The sequence below is a fragment of the Protopterus annectens genome, chromosome 1.part2 (genome assembly GCF_019279795.1).
Source record: "Protopterus annectens isolate FY-2018-M chromosome 1.part2, PAN1.0, whole genome shotgun sequence".
Lineage (NCBI taxonomy): Eukaryota > Metazoa > Chordata > Ceratodontiformes > Protopteridae > Protopterus > Protopterus annectens.
In genome coordinates, this window is record NC_056727.1 from 1234778865 (window position 1) to 1234803151 (window position 24287).

General features: G+C 43.9%; 1 protein-coding gene across 6 annotated transcripts in view; it reads right to left on the reverse strand.

Annotated features, from left to right (window-relative positions):
- Positions 1-24287, reverse strand: part of RPA2 (replication protein A2) — a 397710-nt gene that overhangs the window by 190172 nt on the left and 183251 nt on the right. For 5 of the 6 annotated variants that reach the window (XM_044060106.1, XM_044060108.1, XM_044060103.1 and 2 more), the window contains exons 3-4: positions 23857-23961; positions 23105-23218 (exon numbers count right to left, since the gene is read on the reverse strand). In XM_044060106.1, coding sequence (XP_043916041.1) covers positions 23105-23218; positions 23857-23961 — 219 coding nt within the window. The remainder of the gene's footprint in view (positions 1-23104; positions 23219-23856; positions 23962-24287) is intronic. The other variant, XM_044060104.1, reaches the window with a different exon arrangement.

Here is a 24287-nt window from a genome sequence, read left to right on the forward strand (position 1 = left end):
CTGCATTACCTGCAGTGAACCAGAAAGAATTTTGAATTCCTAGCTAGAAGGTCTTGTAACCCCCAGTATGCAACTATCCATAACACATACCACTGCCACAGTGGATCAGCATTTAATAGTAATGACTCCCAGTCTACTGGCAGTAACAAGGTGAACAAGAGTCTCCAGCCCCTAAAACTACTATGCAAGTCTTACAGCTACATGACAGTAAGTTCAAAGCAAAAGCAAAAAAGGGTGATATTGTCAAAACATATTCAAATGTTAGAGTGCTTTGCAGCTTCATCTATAAGCAAAGAGATGCTAAAGTCTCATACTCCTTTGGTCCATAAATGAAAGATTGGGCAAACGTTGTAGTAACGGAGCTTGCTTAGGTTTTAAAAAAGGAAACCTAAGAGGTATCACTGTAAGAGGCTACACAGGAAGCCTACCCAAAGAAATGCGTTACCCAGCAAAATCCTCAATGTTATAACCAGTTGAATGGTGTGCAACCTGCAGCTGATGACTTTGCAGATACAGGAATGATTTTTCAGGATGTGCATTTCCAGAATTTACCTTTCCACAATAGGATTCAGTTATCCATAACACTTAAGAAAACTGTGCAGTGGATCATATACAAGGTAGTAAATATTGGGGATAAGACAAGGTAGTAAATATCTGGAAATCTACACAGGGGGATGAAACCATGCCTGAAAAATAAGGAGGGGTGCCTGCTATTCAAGCCTAGATACTAGAAGTCATAGTATCTGGCACCCTTAGCAAGAATGAAACAGAAATGCTTAATTCAAAAGTCAGCACACTAGGTAAAACAAAAACCTGTGGAATTCAAGCACAAGCCAATGCTAATTCCTCTGCAACTCAGCAAATGTTTCCTGCTCTACAACCTAGTGGGTGGATCTCTGCAGTCCTACTGTTTCCCCTCAGCCTTGTGCTAGACAGAGACAGTAATGCAGAAAACAAGTTCCTGACCAAACAGATGATATGCAGGGAGTGATACAGTTCTGCCTTTGGAATATTTCAGAGGGTACAAAAAAACTATAACAAGGCCAGCTCAGAACCAGAGTAGCTCCTCCACACAAAAAGGGCAATAAAATAAGGTAGGTACACAAGGTCAGACAAATAAAAGGGAATGTAAAGCAAAACTGAACTACTCATTTAAAAAACTTCTGGAACCAAAAAGCCTCAATGACCCCTGGTTCACTTCCTCCTGGACCTGTGACACCCACCAGTCCTACCATATAGTAACAATACTTCTGATAAACCAGTGACTAGTTTCTTCTGTCCTCCTCAGGATGCTAAGTAAGTGTTCCAAATACCCTAGCCATGCATATTACTATAAAATCAGTAGCCATAAACAGATGGGAATCTATACAGGGGATCCCCTCCTCTAAGCTCCTAAAGTTTTTACTGTTAATTACTGTTCAACACTGCTGACCTTGCCTTGTTACAAGGGAGAGAGCAAAACAAATTCTACCTGGGCAACTTAATCCCCCAAGAGAAGTGGAGATAGGTTCTACTTTGAAATAAATGTAGTAAACTGCTTAAAACACAGCATTACATAGACTTAGGAGATGAAGTAACTAATGTCAAGAGGCTTCTACAAGCTGAGCAGAAAGAAAGCATCTCGGAATCTGAAAACCCTATTCAATGGCCTGCAGGAAACCATAAACCTTAGAAAGGCTAAGGACTAAAAATTAAAGTTTGAGGGAAAAAAAAAGAGAGACGCCCAGTGCATATGCCTGGTAAGCCAGAGGAGTTCTTAAAATGGCAATGATACTCTTTACAACTGGTCTACCTTCATGGAGTCTGAAGTCTCAGGTGAACGAGTCCATTCTCTTCGGAAAGAAGAAGAGAAGGGCACACAAGCAAGAATTGTGCTATTCTGAAAGTGGGCTATTCTGAAAGTGGTGATGCTATGATTAAAGTGATATCATGCAAACATGAAGGTACAAATTTAAGTCCCTTTTTAAAAACAAACATTTTCTCTTGAGATGTTAACATATAATTAATGTGTCTGATTTTAAGTCTCAACCTATTGCTGCCCATTCAGCTCCTTGTTCACAAACAGCCGTTCCGTCCACACCCCCCCTTCTTGCTACTCCCTCTTCTCTCATCTGAGATGAATCCCCGGCTTGAGTCTGCAATCTCCAGTAGTTGCAGCAGTACTGAAAATGGTTTGCATAACATCTTGTTGCCAATCATCAGTTGAAGCAGGAGTCTAGCAGAATCTTCATCTCTTGCTACAGACATTTTCTATTAAAGCTACAACTGTCAAAGCTAACTGAGGTGGAAAACAGCCAACACGGAAGAAGAACCCAAATGGTGCAGCTGAAACTACCATAAACCTAACAAGACTATACATAGCAGTACCACCTTTTACCATTTGATTGGTAGATTGTGGAGACGTGTCTTCATTCCTTAGTACAGTTGTCATTTTCTCATGGCATAAATAGGAATGCAAATTGTGCCCATTTAAAAAAATCACTTACAGAAAAACTTTGAGACTTGTTAAAAAATGAAATCCTCAAATCTTTAAGTGCAAAGGTCTCATTAAAAACTGCAACATGTGATTTGAGAAAAAAAAAGCAATTAAAATTAATCTTGTTCTCCAATTAATGTCACTATCATTGTCCGAGCCTCCTGCTTTAACCACTCCATCAGCAGGCCTATGCAACAGCCTCAGGAAGAGGTCAGAAATGGTAAGCATGGCAGCCACCCGAGACGGTTTCAGAGTTTCTGAAGTAGCATTTTTTTTTTTTTTTAAATGATCACTTGCTTGATAGATCTTTCTGGAAACTTGTCATAGGAGATAATTCAAAGCTCACAGTGCAATTGTGCAAAGAGAGTAAGCTTGTTTTATTATGCAGTCCAGCATCCTAGACTCTGTTAGGAAGCTAGCTCTGTGGACTACAAACAAGCTAGCTCATTCTTGGTGATCTGCCACAATAAATGAAGCCAACCAGAGTCCTTGATCCAATGTGGTCTGTCCACAGGTGGGTGAAGAATTTTGTTTAGCTTCCCTGGGATGCATTCTACCAAGCTAGGCTCCCATCATGCCCTCTCCACCATCAGGTCTATTATACGATTGTCACAAGGGATTCCCCAGAAGGTAGACAGGGCAGATTTGAAAGCAAAGAGAACCTCCTTATGCAGGGAAAAGGTCAGTAAGCAAGTACCCCCTTCTGCTGCATTAATCCTAAGATTTTGCAAAATTTGACATCTTCTGGAGAAGACTGTGGGAACTCTTCCTCTTCCTTCAGATCACTTTTCAGTAGGAGTCCATGGAAGAGCCTGTGCATCTCCTTTTGCATGCATGTTTTCAGCGGGGCTCGAGGTGACCCATCACCTTGATGGTATGTCTTGAGACATTTAAAAATGTTCCAACACTGGGAATGATAAAGGATGAAGATCAATCAGTGCTGCTGGATGAAGCTGAAGATAGCAGAGCATCTCCTGTGTGCATTGTATGACAAGCCATCAATGACTCAATCTTGAAGGCAGACGTGATCAGTCCAGAGGTAATACTAGCTCAAAAAGACAGATGTCAATGGTCCCGAATGTGAAGCCAATAGTCCACACAGTTCTGATGCTGAGATTGGAGCAAACATCTTGAATAGCATAGATAGACACGACAAAGGATGCCTAATGCATTGGTGCCAAAGAGCCAGCATCACGAGGTTGCTGCCAAGATGCAGTCTAAGACGTAAGGAGTCAAATGTGTCAGATGCTTTGGTGTCAGCATCAAGAGATCTGATGCCAAAGGAGAGTCTGCAAACATATACACGCACTGGAAGTAGCATCTCTGGGGAGACCAAGCCAACCCCATCCACCATACGAACAGAAGGGGATGAGATGATACCCATATCAATATGCATCTTTAATGAATGCTCTCATGACCTTATCCCAATCAAAATTTGGGAAACAAAAACAGGCCTAGCAGACCTTACAGAAGCAGCAGGGGGGGAACAGGTTCTTGCTTAGAACATCTACCATCAGTCCTAGGGTAGAAATCAGGGGAGATAAGCTTGGTGTGGAAAGATGCTGGCACTGGAGACGCAGACGGCTCCAAAGCAGTCAGAGAAGAGGTCCTTCTAGCTAGGCACACTCCATTTTGACATCTATTTCTCTGAAATGAAAGCAAACGCTGAAGGCTTATGGCCGAGAGTCTGCAGATGATTGCAAGCTGGTGGCGGTCAGATTCCCTGCAGACCCTACCATTCTTCAAGAAGGTCTATTTCTAACAGATGGTGCCAAAACCATGGTCTTAAACTCAATGCTAAGAGATGCATAATTGCACCCTCTGGAAAGTCAACAACCCCAACTAAATTACCATGTTGATAATATGCCCCACAACAGTCATCCCAGTGGTCAGGGATCTGGGTATGCATGTAGACAGATGCCTCATCTTTGACCAAGTTAGTGATGAGGAAAGTACAGTTGTGTACACAACCATAAATGTAGATGTTGGAGTGCATTCACTGTTGCAGTCATCACATTTGGGTTATCCCTGCCAGGGTAGCCCTCAGCTGGCCCAAATACCAGAGTTAGTATTTCTGAGTCGGTTGCGGTCACTTGAGGACTGACATCAGGTAGTCAGTAGTAAAAGGTACGGTAGCGGACGCCATTACATCAGTTTTCCTTGCCCTGTCAGGAGCCCCCAAGTGGGAGCCAGGTTATGGTGGAAAAACCACACCAATACAAATAAATACCAAAAAGTTCCTTGCAAGGAGAGCGAGAGAAAGAAAGAAAGAAAGAAAGAAAGAAAGAAAGAAAGAAAGGGGGATGAAGGGAGGGAAACCAGGACTGCAATGGTGAATACACTAACATCTACATTTATGGAAAGTGTACACAACTGTACTATGTTCATGTTTCACGGTTGCAGTCACACACATTTGGGTTGATTCCCAAAGCTGAGGAAAAGGGTGGAGCCAGTCAAGGAGACTAGGGGCTGGCTAAGATGTCCTGCAAGACTGCAGTGGCAATGCCTGCCCTGGATTTGGAGAAGATAGGCAGGTGGTAATGCTTGGTGAAAGTATGAACAGATGTCCAGGTGGCAGGCTCCAGGATGCCCCTGGTGGCGACTCCTCTGAGGAAAGAAAGGTGGAGGCAGTTCTAGTGGAGTTAGTACTCTTCTCCCTTAGGGGGAGGTTTTCCATGTTGCTTCTAACAGAAATGGATGCAGTGTGCTATCCATTTGGAAATTGTTTGGAGATGGCTTTGCCCTCTGCCCTTGCAGCAAAGCTAACCAGTAATTCAGTCTTTCTGAAGGATTTAGTTCTATCCAGATAGAATCTGAGCTGTCTGCACATCTAAAGTGTGCAGGATTCTTTCCCCCTTGTTTTGAGGGTTAGGGGAAAAAGGTGGGCAAATGAACCGATTGGTTGAAAGCCACACTGGACACCAATTTGTGCATAAAGCATGTGTTAGAGTCCAGAGGGAAACACAGTCAGCATGGATGAAGGGCTCCACAGCCACGAGTGCTTCTAGCTTGGAGAGTCTTCTGGCTGAAGTGATGTCCAGAAGAAAAGCAGTCTTCCAGGAGATAAATTTTAACTATGCTGAAGATGCTGGTTCAAAGGAGGCCAGGGTGAGCTTTTCCAACACAAAGTTAAGGTCCAAAGCTAGGGTGGGTGCTCTTCTGGGTGGCACCAAGTTGCTAGCCCCTCTTAGGAATTGTTTGATCAGAGGGTGTGAGAAAAGGGGCTGCTCAGTGTGAAAATTAGCAGAAATAGAGGCATGAATTTTAATGGAGGAAAAAGAGACCACTGTGTAGCAGGTCAGTTAAGTAATCCAGGATGAGAGGTAGGGAGGGCTGTGCCGTATCAGCTCCCTTAGCCTGAAACCAGGTGCAGAACCTTCTCCATTTGTCAGCATTAGACTTTCTAGTGCTAGGGCATCTGGCCTCACGTACATCTAGAACTTGTTTACTGAAGTAGGCAGATTGATCAGTGGTCAAGGAAAAAGCCAGGCTGCCAAATTGAGAGTCTGCATTTGGGGATGCATGAATTCTCTTTCCCTCTGGGTCAAGAGGGTTGGGGTCTGAGTGAGATGCCATGGTGGCAGTGGGGACAACTGTGCAGCAATGGGTACCATTGCTGGCGATGCCAGTCTGGAGCAATAAGAATTGTCCTTGGTTTTTCCTCCCTTATTTTGAGCAGAACCCTAGTGATGAGAGGTAGTGGAGGAAATGCATACAATGATAGACTGACCCAGGGGAAGGATAGGGCATACATTTTCCAAGCCATGCAGTGATGCTCCCACGTGCAGAACTTACTGAGCTGATTGATGTGGGAGGCAAAGTGGTCGACCTTCGAGGTGCCCCATTCCTGAATTGGGGTGAAGGTTCTTTTGTCTAGCTGCCACTCATGTGGGTCCAAAAGATTTCTGCTTATATGATCTGCCAGAGAGTTTGGAGAACCTGGCAGGAATTGTGCCAACAGGTGGATTTGCATGGCAGAGGCTGTGTGCCAAAGCGTCATGGCCAGCCTGCATACAGGGTTGGACCGAGTCCCTCCCTGCTTGCTGATGTACCGCATCACAGTGGTGGTGTTTGTTTTGATCAGGAGAGCCCCTGGGGAGAGAAGGGGCCTGAAAGCTGTCCATGCGTGCTAGACAGCCAACATCTCTTTTTGGCGGATATGCAGCTGGATTTGCTGTGGGCTCCATTGGCCCTGTATGCACCCCAAGCATAGCTTGGTGCATCTGTGGTGAGGGTCTGGATGGCGGGGGTGGTGAGAAAGCTAGTCCCTTGTTGTGGAAGCATGCTGCTGCCTAAAGAAAATCTTTCCTTAGGCAAGTTATCATTATAAGAGTTTCAAGATCATGAGTGTGTTGACACCAAAGGCTTAGGTACCAATGAAGTTTCCTCATATGCAGTCTGGCATATGGAATGAGTGGAATGCAAGAGGCCATGAACCCCAGAGCTTGCAGGATTTTTCTTGCAGATAACTGGGGTCTGGTGGCTAGCTGAGAGAAGTAGGCTGTCAGGTAAGTTTGCTTTTCTGGTGTAAGGGATGCCATCTGGGATGCTGTGTCCAGGCTTGCTCCCAGGAATACAATCCTTTGGGTGGGTACTAGTTTGGATTTCTTTTTGTTGATAGTGTAACCTAGGGAGGCCACTAGGGACTTTTACAAAGGCCAGGTGCTTGTGCAGCTTTTCCTGTCTGCCTGAATTAGGCAGTTGTCTATGTATGGGTAAATTTGGATATTCCTTTGTCTGCAAAAGGAAATGGCGGGAGTCAGACATTTTGTGAAAACTCTGGGAGCAGCAGATAAGCCTAAGGGAAGTGCAGAAGTGAAAGTGCAGAGATCCTGCCCTGAAATGTTGATACTTCCAGCACGATTCCCTGACAGGAATGTGGAGGTAGACCTCTTATGTCTAGGGTGGCTACCCAAGCATCCTTGGAGAGCATGGGTAGCAGTTGCTGGAGGGTGAGCATTTTGAATTTTGGTATCACCAGGAAGGTGTTTATAATGGATAGATCGATGATGGGGTGCCAGGTGCCCTCTTTTCTGTGTACCAGAAAAGTCTGGAGTAGACACCTTGGCCTACCTGTTCTGCAGGAACGTACTCTATTGCCCTCAGCCAGCAGGAAAGGACTTGTTTTTTCACCTCTGCCCACTGGTTTGGAGGTAATCTGGGAACCCTTTTGGGGTTGGAAGAGTGTGGAAAGAGAATTTGTATCCCTAGAACTCTATGTTGAGGACCCAGTGGTTGTTGGTAATGGTGGCCCAGGTGCTTGCATAAAAGGCGAGCTTTCCTCCTAGGGGAGTGGATGGGGGAGGCGAGTCATTGTGAATTCTTACCAATGGGGGGGGGGGGGGGGGGGCTTAGAAATCCTTGGTTTGTAAGTGGAGGAATTCCAGTGTTTTGATCTCTGCATTCCCTGTGGCTGCTGTCTAGGAGTTCTGCTTCCCCGGGGTCTGGGCTGAACTGACACTGTGGGAGCAGGAAAGGACCAGTGCTTGGAGGGGCAAATACCTGCTGAATCTAGGTGGCTGGACCTATAAGGAAATCCTTAACTGTCTGCACAGATTTAGCTTTTTCTTCCATCTTTTTTTACAACCTCCTCTGCCTTAGTGCCAAGTAAGTGGCCTTTGTGCAAGGGTGCATCCAATAATTTAGATTTAACATGGTCAGGCAAGGGCTGTTCCTTAAGACATGCATGTCTTCCAAGGACAGAATCAGCGACTCCTGCCCTGCAAGAAGATTCTAGGGCATTAAAACCACAGTGTAAGGTGTGCTTAGTCACTTGACTTGCAGAATGCATTAACTCTTGTAACTCGGCAGGAAAGGAAGACACTGAGAAGTTCCATGGTATGTTGCTGAAATTTTAGCATATGGAACTGGCAATTTAGTGCTCTGCTAGCAAGAGTAGCAGAGATGTATACTTTTTTACCCCCTCTGTCTAGTGCTCGGGAATCCCTATCTGGGGGGGGGGGGGGGGATTCTTAGAGGGTGATTTAATTCCTTTAGGCCCTTGAAAAATTACCTCCGGTTCAGCAATAGGATTTTTAAAAAGAAATTTGAGACAGTCGGGGACTCTTAATACCTGGCAGGTTTTCTGAGTGCAAGAGGGAGGGTGTCAGAGTCAAATGGATTCCAGGAAAACATCATCCAGGACTGGGGGAATGGCCAGGGGTCTGTGCTGGGGAAGATCTAAGAATTCTGAGTCTCTTTTTAGACTGAGGGCAGTCCTGACATTCCCATTGGAAATGCTCTCTTAAGGTATGAAGGGATTCCCCAAAGGAAGTGTCCTTGGGTGAAGAGGCTGAAGGAATGGAATCCTCTGCATTAGAATCCTCATAAGCAGAGAGGGGTTGCATGTCTTCATATTCAGATGCAGAGTCAGAGTCATACTCCTATTAAGACAAAATTACTGGGGACAGATCTTTTGGAAGGAATAGCTTGGCTTCCCCTGATCAGCAGGATAAGGTCTTCCACCATTTTAAGCATTTGAGACGGAGGCAATGAAGCAGATGCCCGAGATTGGGTCGTCGGTTTCTTGTGCATGGTTCATACACTGGGCCTTAGATACTCTGTAGTATTCGAAAGAACAGTGGACGTGAAAGTTTGTGTCGAGAATCGGTAGTGCAAAAGTACTCCCTCTGAAGCCAGTGCCTGCTCAGCGGCAACTGACCCATCCAAGGGAGAGACAACCGCAGGATCCTTAGTCGAAGAGTTCTGCGGCATACCGGACTCCGAAAGGGTCTCGATAACTGCCTGCGAATCTACAGAAGCAGGCATTAGGGGCTGCAAAAGTGTCTCACTAAGGATCAGAGAACTGACTACTAGCTTAATGGAACAGTCGTCGGTAAGTTTGGACCGGTGCGATCTGTCTTTATCCTTACGTTTTTCAGAAGATCTGCTGTCAGATGTCTTACCAAAGTCATATCAGAATTAGAGGACTGTAATGGAAAATATCTAGCAACAATAAGGGCCTAACGACGTACAGTTCTGGCATTAAACAAAGCACAAAAGCAACAACGTAGGACATCGTGGTCTGGGCCTAAGCAAGTGACACAGTAAGAATGAAAGTCTCAGTGTGATATTTGCTTTCCAAAGGTGAAACTTTTTCTGACATCAGTTAGTGAAAGAAAAAAGGATCCCCAACGGGGTACTTAGCTTTAGAAGACTTGAGCTTCAAATCTGAAGACAAAACTCGGGTAACTGCTGATCGGCACTGTGTGAACTGCGTCTGCTTCGGGCTCCTCGGCAAGAAAGACTGATGTAATGGCGTTGGCTGCCTTACTTTATACTACCGACGACCCAACATCAGTCCTGAAGTGACAGCAACTGACGCAGAAATACTAAGCCCCTGGGATTCGGGCCGGTCGAGGGCTACCCTGGCAGGGATAACCCAAATGTGATGACTTCAGTGAAACACTAAGAACATCTCCTTTTATGTTGCGCAACTTATACATAAAAGACATAGCATCTAGATCCAGAGAGGTCATTATCCCACTGTACTCCACTCTCAGACTAGTCAGAGTTCAATGCTCTCCTTTGGTACGTACCTGGCCAGGCATAAGGCATAAACCTGCCGCCTTATGCAGAGCAGCTTAAAGACCTTTCCCTCTACCCAGTCTCCTATACAATGCAGAGGGGTGATCGCAGATCAAAGAGTACCAGAAATACAAGATTTAGTGACCGGAATTTTGTCTGTGATAAACAGAACATCCTAGAGGCACAGATGCGTGTCTCAGACTGTCCCTCCTATAGAACAGGCTTCCCATCCATGTGAAGCTCTGTTCATCTATTATCCAGTTTAAATGCAACCGAGACCAGTGGATAGGGAATAGAAACTTTATACAGAGCCTCATACCCATGTTCCTTCTGGGCAAAAATAGCTTATAAATGCCTGCCCCTCAATGTCCTATTTGGATACAGGATATTTTTGGGAAAACTTGGCTAGGCTTAGAAAGGCTCCCCAAGTCATTAGCCTAGTAATAATGCAGGAATCAATGCGATGATATTTAGCAAGAGAAGCCTGACATGAGACACCCACTGCTCTCCTCCGTTTCCCTTCTCTATACCCTTGTCCTATTCTTTTTAAAATTTTCCATGGTCCTGAGAGAAGGTAGAAAACTCTTTAGGACAAACTTAAGTTTTCTATTCATGAAAGGAACAAGAGCGAAAGTCACTGAAAATGTCACAGGAGGGTGAGATGTTCCAACTCCAGCATCCCACTCAAATTAAAGGACTGTATATACTGGAGAATCAAAATGTATGGGATGTGCACGCACACTCTTGGACAACATAGTGGACTTAAACCAAAACCTTGGTTGGGCAGTTTAAGGGATTCAGCAAAGCACTAGATGGCACACTGAAAGATAAAAGCATATTGTGGATAACTGGGCATGTGCTCCAGACTCTGGCAAAAAGAGACAGGTTCTGGAGTCAGAGTGGTACCCACTTCCAACATTTGACACCATTAACTTCCGTCACTAACATTTACAACACAATGCATTTCAAAAGTAGTAATTAGTACCCCTTTGGGGGGAGTTTATTAAATCAGTAAATTCTGGCTTCAGGCAGTTAGAGAGAGCTGTGAGATGGCATCAGTTAACATCCATCTATACCACTAATGGCCTGATGTCAGTAAGGGTGGGAATCTACTAAGCTGGGAGGGGAAAGGTGAAAGCTCTGGTACTTAGGCCAAACCACAGGGCTTCTGCAGGCAGGAATCCCAAGAGTCAGAACCTTATTGGTCATTTTGGGCTGCATTCTATCCCTTTTAACATTCTGCCTTAAAAAACAGCGTTTGCATGTTTTAGCTCAGCGGATCCTGTTTTGGCATTCTGCAGACTACAACAGCAACAGAAAGGAGAGACTTTGGTTGATTCCAAGTACCTCCGTTTACATATTCTTGCTTAACTTTGCCTGCTGCACTTTTTTAGTCGTTTTATAAAAGTTATTGCATTCATTTTAATTGCATTTACTGTTTTTTGGCTACATACTCGTGTGCTAGCCTGCTCTGAATTTAAAGTGAATTTATTTCTGTCTTAAATGTAGTTATTGTAGTTTTCCAAATTGCTCCTTTCCCCGCCATTTTCTGTTATCAGAATAGTCCAGATTTGCTGTATTCAGAGTTGCATTGGAGTTAGAATTGCCCAGACCTTTCTGTGATAAGAGGGAAGCCTTTCTGCTTATCAGTAGTAGTGATGAGCACGGAGCAGCCTATCTACTGCTAGATGATGGTTTCCAGCTCTGAAATTGGATCTTATTGGCAGTCTGGGCTGCATTCTATCCCTTTTAACTTTCTGCCTTAAAAATCCATGTTTGTGAGACTGACAGCGCTGCTAAGCTAGGGTGAACTATTATCATTGCCAGAAAGTCTACTCCTCAAATTTTCCCTTGGATCTTGCTAATTCTCTTTTCTGCACTTAAAAGTAGCTTATTAAATCTAGCACTTGTTCAGACCTCCCCATAGCAGTTACTGTAGCACACAAACTGCTACCAGCACTAAACTTTCCATAAAAGAAACAGCCTCAGTACTTGCACACCCTTTCAGGCATACCCAAAGGTCAGTCCCTTGTGTTTTCCTCCTATTAACCTGGTCATCCTGAGGCAATGTAGTAACTGCCTCATGTACACTAACAACCCTCTCCTCTTACCCCCCAACACTCAGACTTGCAAGAGATGCACCTATATATCCAGACTGGTAACCATGCACTCTCTAGCCAAGAGAAAGTGGTACACACTACACACACCTTTGCGGAGGCTCTCAAAAATCTAACCAAACAGCAGAGACCTCCAAGGCAGAAATGTATGCAACCACCGCACCACAAACCATGTGACGCAGCTCACACAGTGTGCCACACAACCAAAGCCCCCAAGGCAAAACTTACCCAATACTATTGAGTCACCTGTGACAAGTGTAAGGCACACTGACGTCCCACTCACTAAGCTGAATAACTGTAAGCTGCCTGTCAGGAGCCAGGACACGTCACAACGCATGCACTCAGGTTACTCCCCAACAAGTACAGATATGACTATCATTTTCCATGTTGGTGTGAATGACCTGACAAACACCTCCCTGGACTACATGAAAAGAGACATGGAGGAGTTCTCGAATCATGTAGTCCAGGAGGGTATGACCCACACCCCCCCCCCCCCCGAGACGCATCTTACAGTCACCCAGAATGATACCACAAGTACAAAGAAAAAATGGATTTCAATAATTGGCTAAGTTTCTGGGGTCATTCTAAGGGGATCCAGTATTTGCCTGCCTGGGATGACATGATCGACAGAACTCTATGCGTTGCCAGAGATGGCCCACATCTGTCACCCCTGGGATTCCGTATACTGGCCAAGCCCTTGCCACCCCTATAGTGCCTTTTTTAGGCAATGTGCAGAACAAATTACCACTGTAACAGCTACAAACAAATGTAATCTGAGGGTTACGCTACTCAGAACCTAGAAGTCTAAACATCAAGATGCACTTGATCGAAGCGCGCCTTAAAATTGAGAACGTTGACATTTGTGCAGTAACGGAGACCTGGTTCAAGGCACCTGAAAGCACTCCTGCACTACCAGGTTATAACTCATACCACATCTTTTGGCTCCAAAACATGGACCAAAGCCCTAAAGGCGGTGGTGTCTCCATAGTCATAAAGGATATGCACACCTCCTGGCTAATAGCCCAGCATAAAGCATCAGAGATACGCCAGGTACAACTAACACTGGGCAAGACTTCAATACAGGTTGTTGCCTGTTACAGATCCCCCACCATGTCCCAAGACTCCCAACTCCACATTCGTAAACACAATGGAAAATATTAAAGGTTCAACGCAACACACTCATACTGGGTGACTAACTACCCCTCCATTAACTAGAAAAACTACTCCAGTACCCCTCCATTAACTGGAAAAACTACTCTAGTACCAACACACTTGTTAAACATTTCCTGGACTTTATTAATTCCAATGCCCTGGACCACCTCATTCTTACCCCCACCAGGGGTAGCAACATGCTCGATCTGGTTATTACCACCATGGGAGATCATGGCTCTACACAAGTTGTAAACTTCTCCCTGGTCAGATCTGACCACAAGCTAGTCACCATGGATATCCACATCCCACCCACACACCCCCGCAAAGGTAACCGTGAACATTTTTTCCAAAGCTAACTTTGGGCTACTAAAAACTGAGGTGCCCAACTTCACGATGCCCATGCAAATGGAGAATAAATGCAGGACTGCTGAATCATACTCCAATGCACTGTATGAACACGTACACAAATGCATGAAATGGGTCATTCCCAAAAGAACCAAGATGCTCTCATCAAAAAAAAAGGAAGCCAATTTGGTGGTCCCCTGCCATAAACAAACAGAAGGAAGAAACGGTTGCAGAACAAGGCAAAGTCCCAAGACTGGAAAAACTCAGCCTCAACAAAAAGCAGAGATCCCTCATCAAATTCTCTAAAGCTAGCTATGAAAATAAAACGGTAGCAGATACTAAAAAGACAACCACAAGGCCTTCTATAATTATGTCAAAAATCTACAAGGCAGTGCTCAGATCTGCTCGGAGCTATACACAACGGTAACTCCTATACTGAGCCAGACATTGCCAATATACTGGCAGACAAATTCAATGCAGACTTTACCCCCCCCCTCACCCCCTAACTGGCCAATCACAATACCGGAGGAAAGCCTAGTACCCAATATTACAGTTAAACAGGTTAAAATTGCATTGTCCAAGGCCAAGAATACAGCTTCCATGGGACCTGACAATATCCCTGGCTGTGTTCTACATGAATTGCAAAATGAACTGGTACCACACCTGCTTGCCCTGGTCAATCACAGCCTCATTTCAGGCTTTGTCCCCACCGAACGGTGCACTGCTACAGTCATCCCACTCCACAAAGGGGGTGCGACTACAGACCCTGGGAACTACCATCCCATTAGCCTGACAAGTCTGGTATGCAAGGCTATGGAGCGCATAATCATGGACCCAATAAAGATATATGGGATCTCCAGACTCTAGATCCCACAAAGTTCGGATTTGTTAAGGGTAGATCATATGTCTGCTCAACCTGGCAAACAGAGTATCAACAGAGGTGTGGGCAAAGGCAAGGTAGTTCTCACAGCCTCTCTCGACCTGGCAAAGGCCTTAGATACATTTCCTTACTTAGGAATCAAACTCACAAAATTAGGCATCAACCCCTATGTCACAAGGTGGGTTGCAAACTGGCTTACTGATAGAACCCACACTGTGACCAGGTTCGCAGAAGTACAGTTGTGTACACTTACCATAAAATGTAGATGTTAGAGTGTATTCACTGTTGCAGTCATTACATCTGGGTAATCTGCTGGCAGGTTGCCCTCAGTCAGCCTGAATAACAAAGTCTTGGGTCCTGCGTCGGTTGCCGTCTCCTCTTCCATGACATCAGGGGTATAAAACATGCAGCAGACACCATTTTATTCAGTTTTTCTTGCCCCAGGATGTCAGGTGCCCCCCAAATGGGGATATATAAATGCACTTTTAGCAACATAACTTTACCTTCATCTAATAGCAAATACACCACAGAGGCTTTAGTATATAGTGAAGGAAAGAAAATGTATAGAAAAGGGGGATGGCGGGTGCGTAACCCAGACTGCAACAGTGAATACACTCTAACATCTACATTTATGGTAAGGGTACACAACTGTACTATGTTTTTCGTGTTTCACTGTTGCAGTCATTACATTTGGGTAGAATCCCAAAGCTATGGATGGGAGGATGGAGCTAAACAGCATTAGGAGCAGCTATAAGGCCCTGCACAACTGCAGTGGCAAAGCCTGCCCTGGATTTGGAGAAGAGAGGCAAATGATGACGCTTTGTGAAGGTATGAACAGAGCTCCAAGTAGCAGCCTCTGGAATATCTTTGGTTGGAACCCCTCTGAGAAAAGCTGATGAGGTAGAGACAGCCCTGGTGGAATGAGATCTGATCCCCTTGGGCACAGGTTTACCATGGTGCAGGTAGCAGAAACGAATGCAGTGGTTTATCCACTTAGAAATAAATAGTCTGCTTTGATACAGCTTTCCCCTTTGACCCTGCAGCAAATGCTACCAGTAGTTGCTCAGACTTTGAGATTTGGTCCTGTTCAAGTAGAATCTTAGTCGTCTGTGTACATCCAATGAATGCAGAATCTGCTCTCCCTTGTTCTGCGGATTTGGGTAAAAAGGTTGGCAGGTGAATTGTCTGGTTAAGAGCCACACTGGATACCACCTTAGGCATAAAAGAAGAATTGGTCCTGAGGGACACCCTGTCCGGGTAAAATGTAATAAAAGGCTCCACAGCCATGAGAGCCTGTAGTTCTGAAACCCTTCTTGAAGTGACTGCCAAGAGAAAAGCCAAGATAGACATTTTATATATCCGCAGTAGCCACTGGTTCAAAAGGAGGGCGAGTTTTTCCAACACAAAATTGAGGTCCCATGCAGGAGTTGGAGATCTTCTGGGAGGCCTTACATTTTGGCCCCTCTAAGATACTGTTTAAGCAGAGGATGAGAAAAGAGGGGAGGCTCTGGTGTTATAATGAGCCGAGATGGCAGAGGCATGGATTTTTATTGAAGAAAAAGACAGGCCCTTGTCAAGCATCAGTCAAATATTGTAAAATCTGAGGAATATTGGGCTTTGCTGTGTCTGTTTCTTGTGCTTGGTTCCAAGCACAGAATCTCTTCCATTTATCAACATAAGATTTTCTGGTACTAGGCCTTCTTTCAGTAAATTTCATTTTGGAAGCCAGGTGTTTGAATAATTAAATGATTCGCCATGCTGCAAGGTTCAGAGTTTGGAGCAGTGTGTGCAAAATTTGATTGTTCTGCTGAGACAGTAGATGAGGTTATTTGAGGCAAGTACCAAGGGGGCAATAGAGACATATTCCTTAGAAGTGGGTACAAGTGCTGTCGAGGCCAGTCCAGAGCAACTAGGATCATTTTTGGTTTTTCCTGTTTGACTTAGTAAGACCTTGGAGAGAAGAGGCAGAGGGGGAAAGGCACAGACTGATGGGGCATCCACTTTCCATGCTTTTATGTGATGAGTTCTTGTGCAGAATTTGTCCAGCTGATAATTTTGGGAAGAGGCAAATAGATCCGTCTGGGCTCCCCCATTTCCGTGTTAACATGCTGAAGATTTGTGGATCCAGTTTCCATTCGTGTGGGTCCATAAGATTTCTGCTTACGTCATCTGCCAGAGTATTTTGTTTTCCTGGCAGGAATTGAGCTTGAAGATGTATTTGGTAAGTCAAAGCAGTGTTCCACAATGCCATGGCTAGTCTGCAAAGGGGGTAGGAATGTGCACCCCCCTACTTGTTTATGTACCACATAACCATGGTGTTGTCCATCTATCAGTAGTTGTCTTGGATGAGGCAAGTCCTTGAAGGCTGTCAGACCATTCTGAACAGCTAGCATCTTTCTGGTTGATATGCAGATGCATTTGTTTTGGGCTCCATTTGCCCTGAATGCATCTCCTCACCAGGTGGGCCCCCCCCCCAAGTCTGATGAGTCTGTAGTTAAGGTTTGGGTGGCAGGGGGGGTAGACAGAATGATGGTCCCTGGTTTTGGTGACATGTCTCCACCCACCAAAGAAACTCCATGTAAGCAGGGAATGAGGTATTGTTCCAGACTGTGACAATGTTGGCTCCATAAACTTTTTAGGTACCATTGAAGTTTCCTCATATGCAGTCTTGCATATTGAATTAGTAGGATGCAGGATGCCATGGTGCCATGGACCCCAAAGCCTGCAGAATTTGTCTTGAAGATAACTGGGGTCTTGTTGCCATTTGTTTGAAGTATATTGTCAGTTGCCTTTGTCTGGCGTTAAGGTAAGCCATCTGGGCAGTTTTATTCAAGCTTGCACCCAGGAATGCAATTATTTGCGAGGGTACCAGTTGGGATTTCTTTTCGTTTATTGTGTACCCTAGGCACGTTAGAAGCCTTTTTACAAACGCCAGATGTTGAAGAGTGTCCTTGTACTCTGCTTGAAGGAAAGTCGCCCAAATAAGGATAAAATGATATGCCTCTGTCTGCAGAATGCAATTACTCGTGCCAGGCACTTTGTAAAGATCCTGGGCGCAGTAGATAAGCCAAAGGGTAGGGCAGAGAATTGGTAATGCAAAAAACCTGCCTTGAAGAGGAGGTATCTTCTGCATGATTCCCTTATTAGGATATGCAGGTATGCCTCTTAAATCTAGAGTCACTAACCAAGCGTTTCTGCCTAGCATAGGCAGTAGCTGTTGTAAGGTCTGAATTTTGAAATGTCCAGCAACGTGTTCAAAATAGATAAATCCAGTATTGGACACCAATAATGGTCTTTTTTGGGTACCAGGAAAAGTCTTGAATAAAAACCTTGTCCTTTTTCCTTTTCTGGTACTGGTTAAATAGCCATCATTTCCATGAGGGACATAACTTGTTTGAGCCTCTGCCCACTGATTTTGTGGCAGATCTGGCCATCCATTTGGAATGGTCAATGTATGGAAATGAAATCTGTAACCCTGGGATACTATGTTCAATACCCAGTTGTCCTCGGTAATTAACTGCCAATTTTGAGCATGAAGTGCTAGTTTTCCCCCCAAGGGGGCTGCCAAAAGATAAGTGCTTGGTGATGGTATTGGAAAGTCATTGAAACTGCTTACTGCAGGGTTGTCCTTGGTTTCCTCCAGATGTGGAGGTGGAGGCACCCCACTGCTTTGACCTGTAAGAACCCTGTGATTGGTATCTGGAGCCTTTTGAGCACCTGGATTTGCCTGGAGTGGCTCTGTTGGACACAGGAAAGGACCAATTTTTAGTAGGCCAGTGCCTAATGAACTTGGATGGCTGCACTTGCAAGAAATCTTTTACAGTTTGCGTAGATTTAGCTTAGTCTTCCATTTTCTTTAAAACCTCTTCTGCCTTATTACCAGAGTGTCATGCTGCAAGGGGGCATCCAACAATTTAGCTTTAACATGATCAGACAGATTTTGCTCCTTGAGCCAGGCATGCCTTCTAATCACAGATCAGTAACTGCGGCCCTGCAAGAGGCCTCCAAGGAATCAAAACCACATTGCAAAGTATGATTTCCAACCGGTTCTGCTGAATGCAATTCCTGTAACTATTTTCCACAATCAGAAATCAACATAATTTTCTGTTTCAGTAGGCCCATAACATGCTGTTAATATTTAAGCATATGAAACTGGCAGTTTAAGGCCCTGATTGCCAAGGTAGCAGACGTATAAATCTTCTTTCCCCATCTATCCAGCACCCTGGAATCACCCTTGGGACCCTGTGAAATAGTCTCAGGGTCAGCAGCAGGATTTTTGAATAGAAGTTTGTGGGAGTCAGGAACCCTGCAATATCTGTCTGGCTTACTAGGAGCCGGCGGTAGGGATTCAAGAGCCATGCTTTATTACGAAAGCACATCAACAATGTCTAATACAGGAGGTATAGCCAAAGGCCTATGGCTGAGGAAAAAGGAAATCCCTAAGCCTCTTTTTTGATTCAAAGAAGTCCTGACTCTCCCAGTGAAAATGTTCCCTTAAAGTATGCAAAGTTCTCCAAAAGAGTAATCCACAGGAGGAGATGCAGATGGGATGGATTCCTCTGCATCAGAATCCTCAGGGTGGAAACCTGATCTGAAGATTCATAATCCGCGTCTTGCCTAGGCCTCTTAACTGGGGGGGGGGGGGTTGGGAACCCCTCATCAAGGTAATTAAGTCCTCAGCCATTTTGATAATCTGTTTTTTTTATGCATAGGGGCCTGAGCACGTGGCTCATGCATAGTTTTTTTTTTTACACATAGAAGATGCTTTTGACCTTGTTTTTAAGGCTGGCGTCAGTTTTATATAAAAATGTTGAGGCCTGAAAATACCCCCAGAAGCTGGTGCCTGCTCAGCGGCTCTGGACCCATCCAAGGGAGACACATCCACGGGTTCAATACTCTGATTCTTGCGGCATACTGGACTCCGAATGGGTCTCGATAGAAGACTGCGACTCAAAAGTAGTGGGTATCAGGGGCTGTGAAAGCGACAGCGTACCGGCAAACCGGTGACTGGCTTAGGAGAAGCTTAGTCTGTCTTGGACCTCAACGGTCTGTCTTTTTCTTTGCGTTTTTTGTGAACTCCAGTAGTCGGATTACTAACAGACGACGACATTTCAGGATAATTAAATCTTGATCCAAAATATTTAGAAGCAAAACTATACAGACGTTTAATAGTGCGTTGGTTAAATCTAGCACAAAACAGACAGCAAGGCATGTTATGATCTGGGCCTAGGCAAGGAACACAGTATAAATGAAAACCCTTATGAGGTATTTGCTTACCACAAGTAATGCAATTATACTTTTACGGACATCGGTAAGGAGCAAGAAAAAATTTCCCCAACGAGGTACTTGGCTTTAGTTTGAAGACTTTGGTTCTGAAACTCTAATGCAAAAATTTCAGGAGATGGCCGACCGGCACTTGAACTGCTTCTGCTTCGGGCACCGCGTGGCAAGAAAGACTGAATAAAATGTCATCGGCTGCATGCTTTATACCAATGACGACCTGACATCATGGAAGAGGAGACCGCAACAGACGCAGTACCAAAGACTTTGTTATTCTGGCTGACTGAGGGCAACCTGCCTGCAGATTACCCAAATGTAATGACTGCAACAGTGAAACATGAAGATTATCTACTGCAAACTGGGAGCCATTTATAAGCTCTCCAAATGATGACGACATTCTACAGAAAGGCTTCATGGAGACCAATGACTGGTGTCAGAACCATGGCCTTAAGCTCAACGCCAAAAAAATGCATAGTCATTCCCTTTGGGAAGAAATCGATACCCATGAACTACCACATCAATGGTAGTCCACTAAACACCGAAGGTGTTATAAGAGATCTGAGAACACAAGTGGATAGCAACCTCTCCTTTGACAATCACATTGCCACTGTGGTCAGAAAATCCTTCTATGTGGCACATCTCATTACAAAGGGTCTTGCATCCAGAAAAAAAAAAAAAAAAAAAAAAAAGTAAATTTCTCTCTACTCTTCCCTCATTAGAGCAATTATCGAATGCAATGCCTCATTTGGCATGTACCTCACTAGACGACATATGCAACAACTAGAAAGACCACAAAAATACCTCACCAAGAGGATCCTACGCCTTAAACACTTGCCCTATGCAGAAAGGCTAAAAACACCAGCTTTTCTCAGTATCATATCGCCTACTTGAGAGAGATCTCTGCTTGACCTACAAAGCCATGTCAGACCCAGCGCTGTCAGATATGCTACATCTAAAGAAATCCCGATCCCTCCATGCCACATGCGTCAGAGACCTTAACCTCATTACCACAATCAACAGAACTTGCTGGAGGGACAGGTTTCAAATCAGGAGACTGCCCATGCTCTGGAAGAGACTTTCCTTACATGTCAAGCAGAGCACCTCACTGGCCCTCTTCAAGAGGGATCTTGACGAGTGGATGGGAAATAGAAAGCTCACCCCAAGGATCACTCCAGTGGCTTTACTCAGACACTGGGAACTAAGGTCAGATGGCACGAGGTCAGGGTAAATTCTATGGGTTAGGCTTGTAAAGGCTCCAGGGCCATTAAGCCTAGTACACAACCATGAAAAAAAGGTTAGTAGTCTGAACTAAACCCTGAACCAGTCCTACTAAAACTACTTCCAAGGAAATTTGAGGAATAAATACAGGTTTACTTCTCTATTTCTTTTTGACTGGAATAATGGGGTCAACAGGACTAAGGCTACTACAGCAGTGATCAACATAATGAACATGTTGTATGCTTCACATGTGCTGGCACAAGATACAAAGACTTTACTTCTTACAGTTCTTCCTCACCAGGACCCCGTGCAGCTTGTCATACCTTTTCCATTTCCAGTGCAATTTAAAGTGCCTCATTAAACCTACAGGTTTTGATGCCAGGATGTCTACCTTTGTTGTGGCTTATTTTTACAGAAGGCTTGAGGAGAAAACCTTCACTAGCAAGGTACAAGACACATCATATACAAACTGCACACATTTAACAGTAACGAATATAAACTTGGTACAAGTTTTAGGAGAATAATGCAGCATAGATGCAATCTAATAACCAGACATAATTTAAACTCCGCTTTCATGCATTTTTATAGGTCAATATAAGCAGCTCACTGGCAATATGTCTGTATCTATGAAGTGTTAGTATAACACTGTACAGACATACGAAGACAGATGATTATTGTAAAAGGGGTGCCGTCAGAACTTAAAGACTGTAGGGTGTGAAAGTCTAACCTTATCCTAAACACTGTACTATACTAGACTATTAACAAAATACTAAGAAAACAGATTAATAGAAGGAAAGTACAGATGTAATTTTGAAACTATACACCATGTACAGTTGCAGTTAAAGTGCATCAGAATCAAGTTCACCAGAAAGTAAACTGATAATGTGATTTATCCAAATTTGTATGCAAACCTTCATTTTAAATCTGTTCTGCTACACTGATCTAATTCCTCTGTAGAACAGTTATAGGTCACCATATTTCATCTCCCATCTTTTTCTTTAAACTGTTTGGACTAGTATGACAACGTGCTAGTATTTCTGTACACATTTCCATTAATATAGTAAGATGTTGCTTCATCATAAAATTTATCATTTCAGGCAGCTTTACACTATTAATACCGCTGACTGCATTTTATAGGATTTTTTTTTTTTTTTTACTTCTATCCCTTGCAGCTATGAAACCCCAAGACACCTACGGGCCCACTCTACTCCAATCTCTTGGGTTCAGAGATGCAATGAGGGGAAACAAACAACCACGGAACACTAATTGATTAGCAATGACAGAATATTTTAACTACCATTAAAAAGCCCTCTCTCCTGTAATGCCCATCATCCACCAAGCCTAAACTACTGCATGTATCCACCCACCTGACAAACTAACACAGGGTGCCATCACATTCTTCCACTGGTATTGCAAATCTAAGTCCCCTGTGTATATCTCACACTTCTTGGCATTGCTTCAAAAGATGTCACCAAGGTCTTCCCCTTCAATGAACAAGATTAGTCATCAGCCACCCCCACTCCTATTGTCATCCTTCCCCCGAAGGCTCTTTCAGCCCTCTTGATTCTAGGAAAACCCAACTATTCCGGAGGCATTAAGGGTTAAAACCTTGATGTTGTGGAAACAGTTTTCCTGTATTTATTCTCAGCCCACTCCATTCCAACAGTCAAGGAATTCTGAAATCTTGCGGTTTCATGTTATGACATTAAGTGTTGCATCATTCATTTTAACCAAAATTCTGAATCCTGGTTCACCAACTAAACTGAAAATCATTACCATTACTTTTCAGTGCAGACTCGCAAAACAGTGAAATACATTTACATATTTTACTAATTTGGTGCTGTGGTAGCATTGTCGCCTCACAGTAAGACGCTGTCCTGTTAGATTCTCAGCTAGAGCGTCTTCTGTGTGGAGATGTGAGTGAATGGGCGTACCTTCGTTGAAGGTTGTGCGTCAGAGCTGGCAACTCTGCACGTAAAAATCTACTGTCAATCATTAGCGGACCGGAGTTCCGCTGTGGCGACCCCCAACCGGGAAAGCCGAAAGACACTACAACTAATATGCTTCCATAACAAATACTAAATGCCTTAAAAATGACACGTTACTTACATCAGTATCCACCCACTGACGGACATCCATTGGTGCTGCAGTCATATCATCCACTTTGTACAGAATGTTTGTGGGTGCTTTTTCAGCATGCCTTACTACTCCCACTATGGTGACCTGAGCAGAAAAAACAGGATCAATTATGTTCAAGAAAAAGTCCTCCAATAGCATGAACTTAGTAGCAGTATTAAAACATTCATTTTAGAGGTTGTGTAAAGCACTCGCTTGGCAATTTTCCATGCATTCTGTGGTTATTAAAGGAAACACAAAAAGGATGCATATTTTCCATGTTTGCAATACAGAAGTATGCCCCTTTATGGACAACAGTAGCCTGCAGCATGTACACAGTGGACACAGCAAGACAAAGGCAGTCATCCAAAGTTACAAGACTCACTATATTGCAGCTTCAGTCCCTTATACCAAAAAGTAGAAGTCCAGAAGCTGAGAACAGGACATGGTGCAAAAAAGCAAAACAAAAAAATAAATGTGCTTACTCAAAACTAAAGACACTGATTCTAGACCAATGCAAAACATTCTGCAGCCATCTTTATTGAAGAAATATGCAATCTACAACTTACAATTCTGGGACAAATGCACCCAAGATACTTTTTAACTATACATTTTACACCACGTTTTTAATTGTGAGCGCTCCCACTGACTGCATCTCAATTTTGTCTAACAGCACAGAATTTCATAACAAAATGAAAATTTAAAAATATCAGATCAAATGCTATACAAATAGGCTCACTACTCACCTGTGACAACTCCACTTCACGGATTTTGAAGACCTCATCAACTTGTGCAGCAGAAAGAAGTTGAGAAACTGTGCAAGGCACAATCTGTTGTGAACGAGATCTCTGCTAAAAACATAAAGGACATGCCTTTAATGGTCATCTTTGCTTGAATCATTTTTATGCCATGACTATCACTACTGGCTCTGTGCAAAGCAAGACATTTTTCCCATTCCAATGAAGGAGGTTTCCACTTAAATGCATGCTAGACATTTTTAAAAGTTGATACAGTGGCTATAAAAAGTGCACACACCCCTGTTAAGATGCCAGGTTTTTCTGATGTAAAAAAAAAATGAGACCATAACAAATCATTTCAAAACTTTTCCCACCTTTAATGTGACCTATAACCTCTACATTTCAGGCGAAAAACTAATCTGTTGGGGGAAAAATATAAA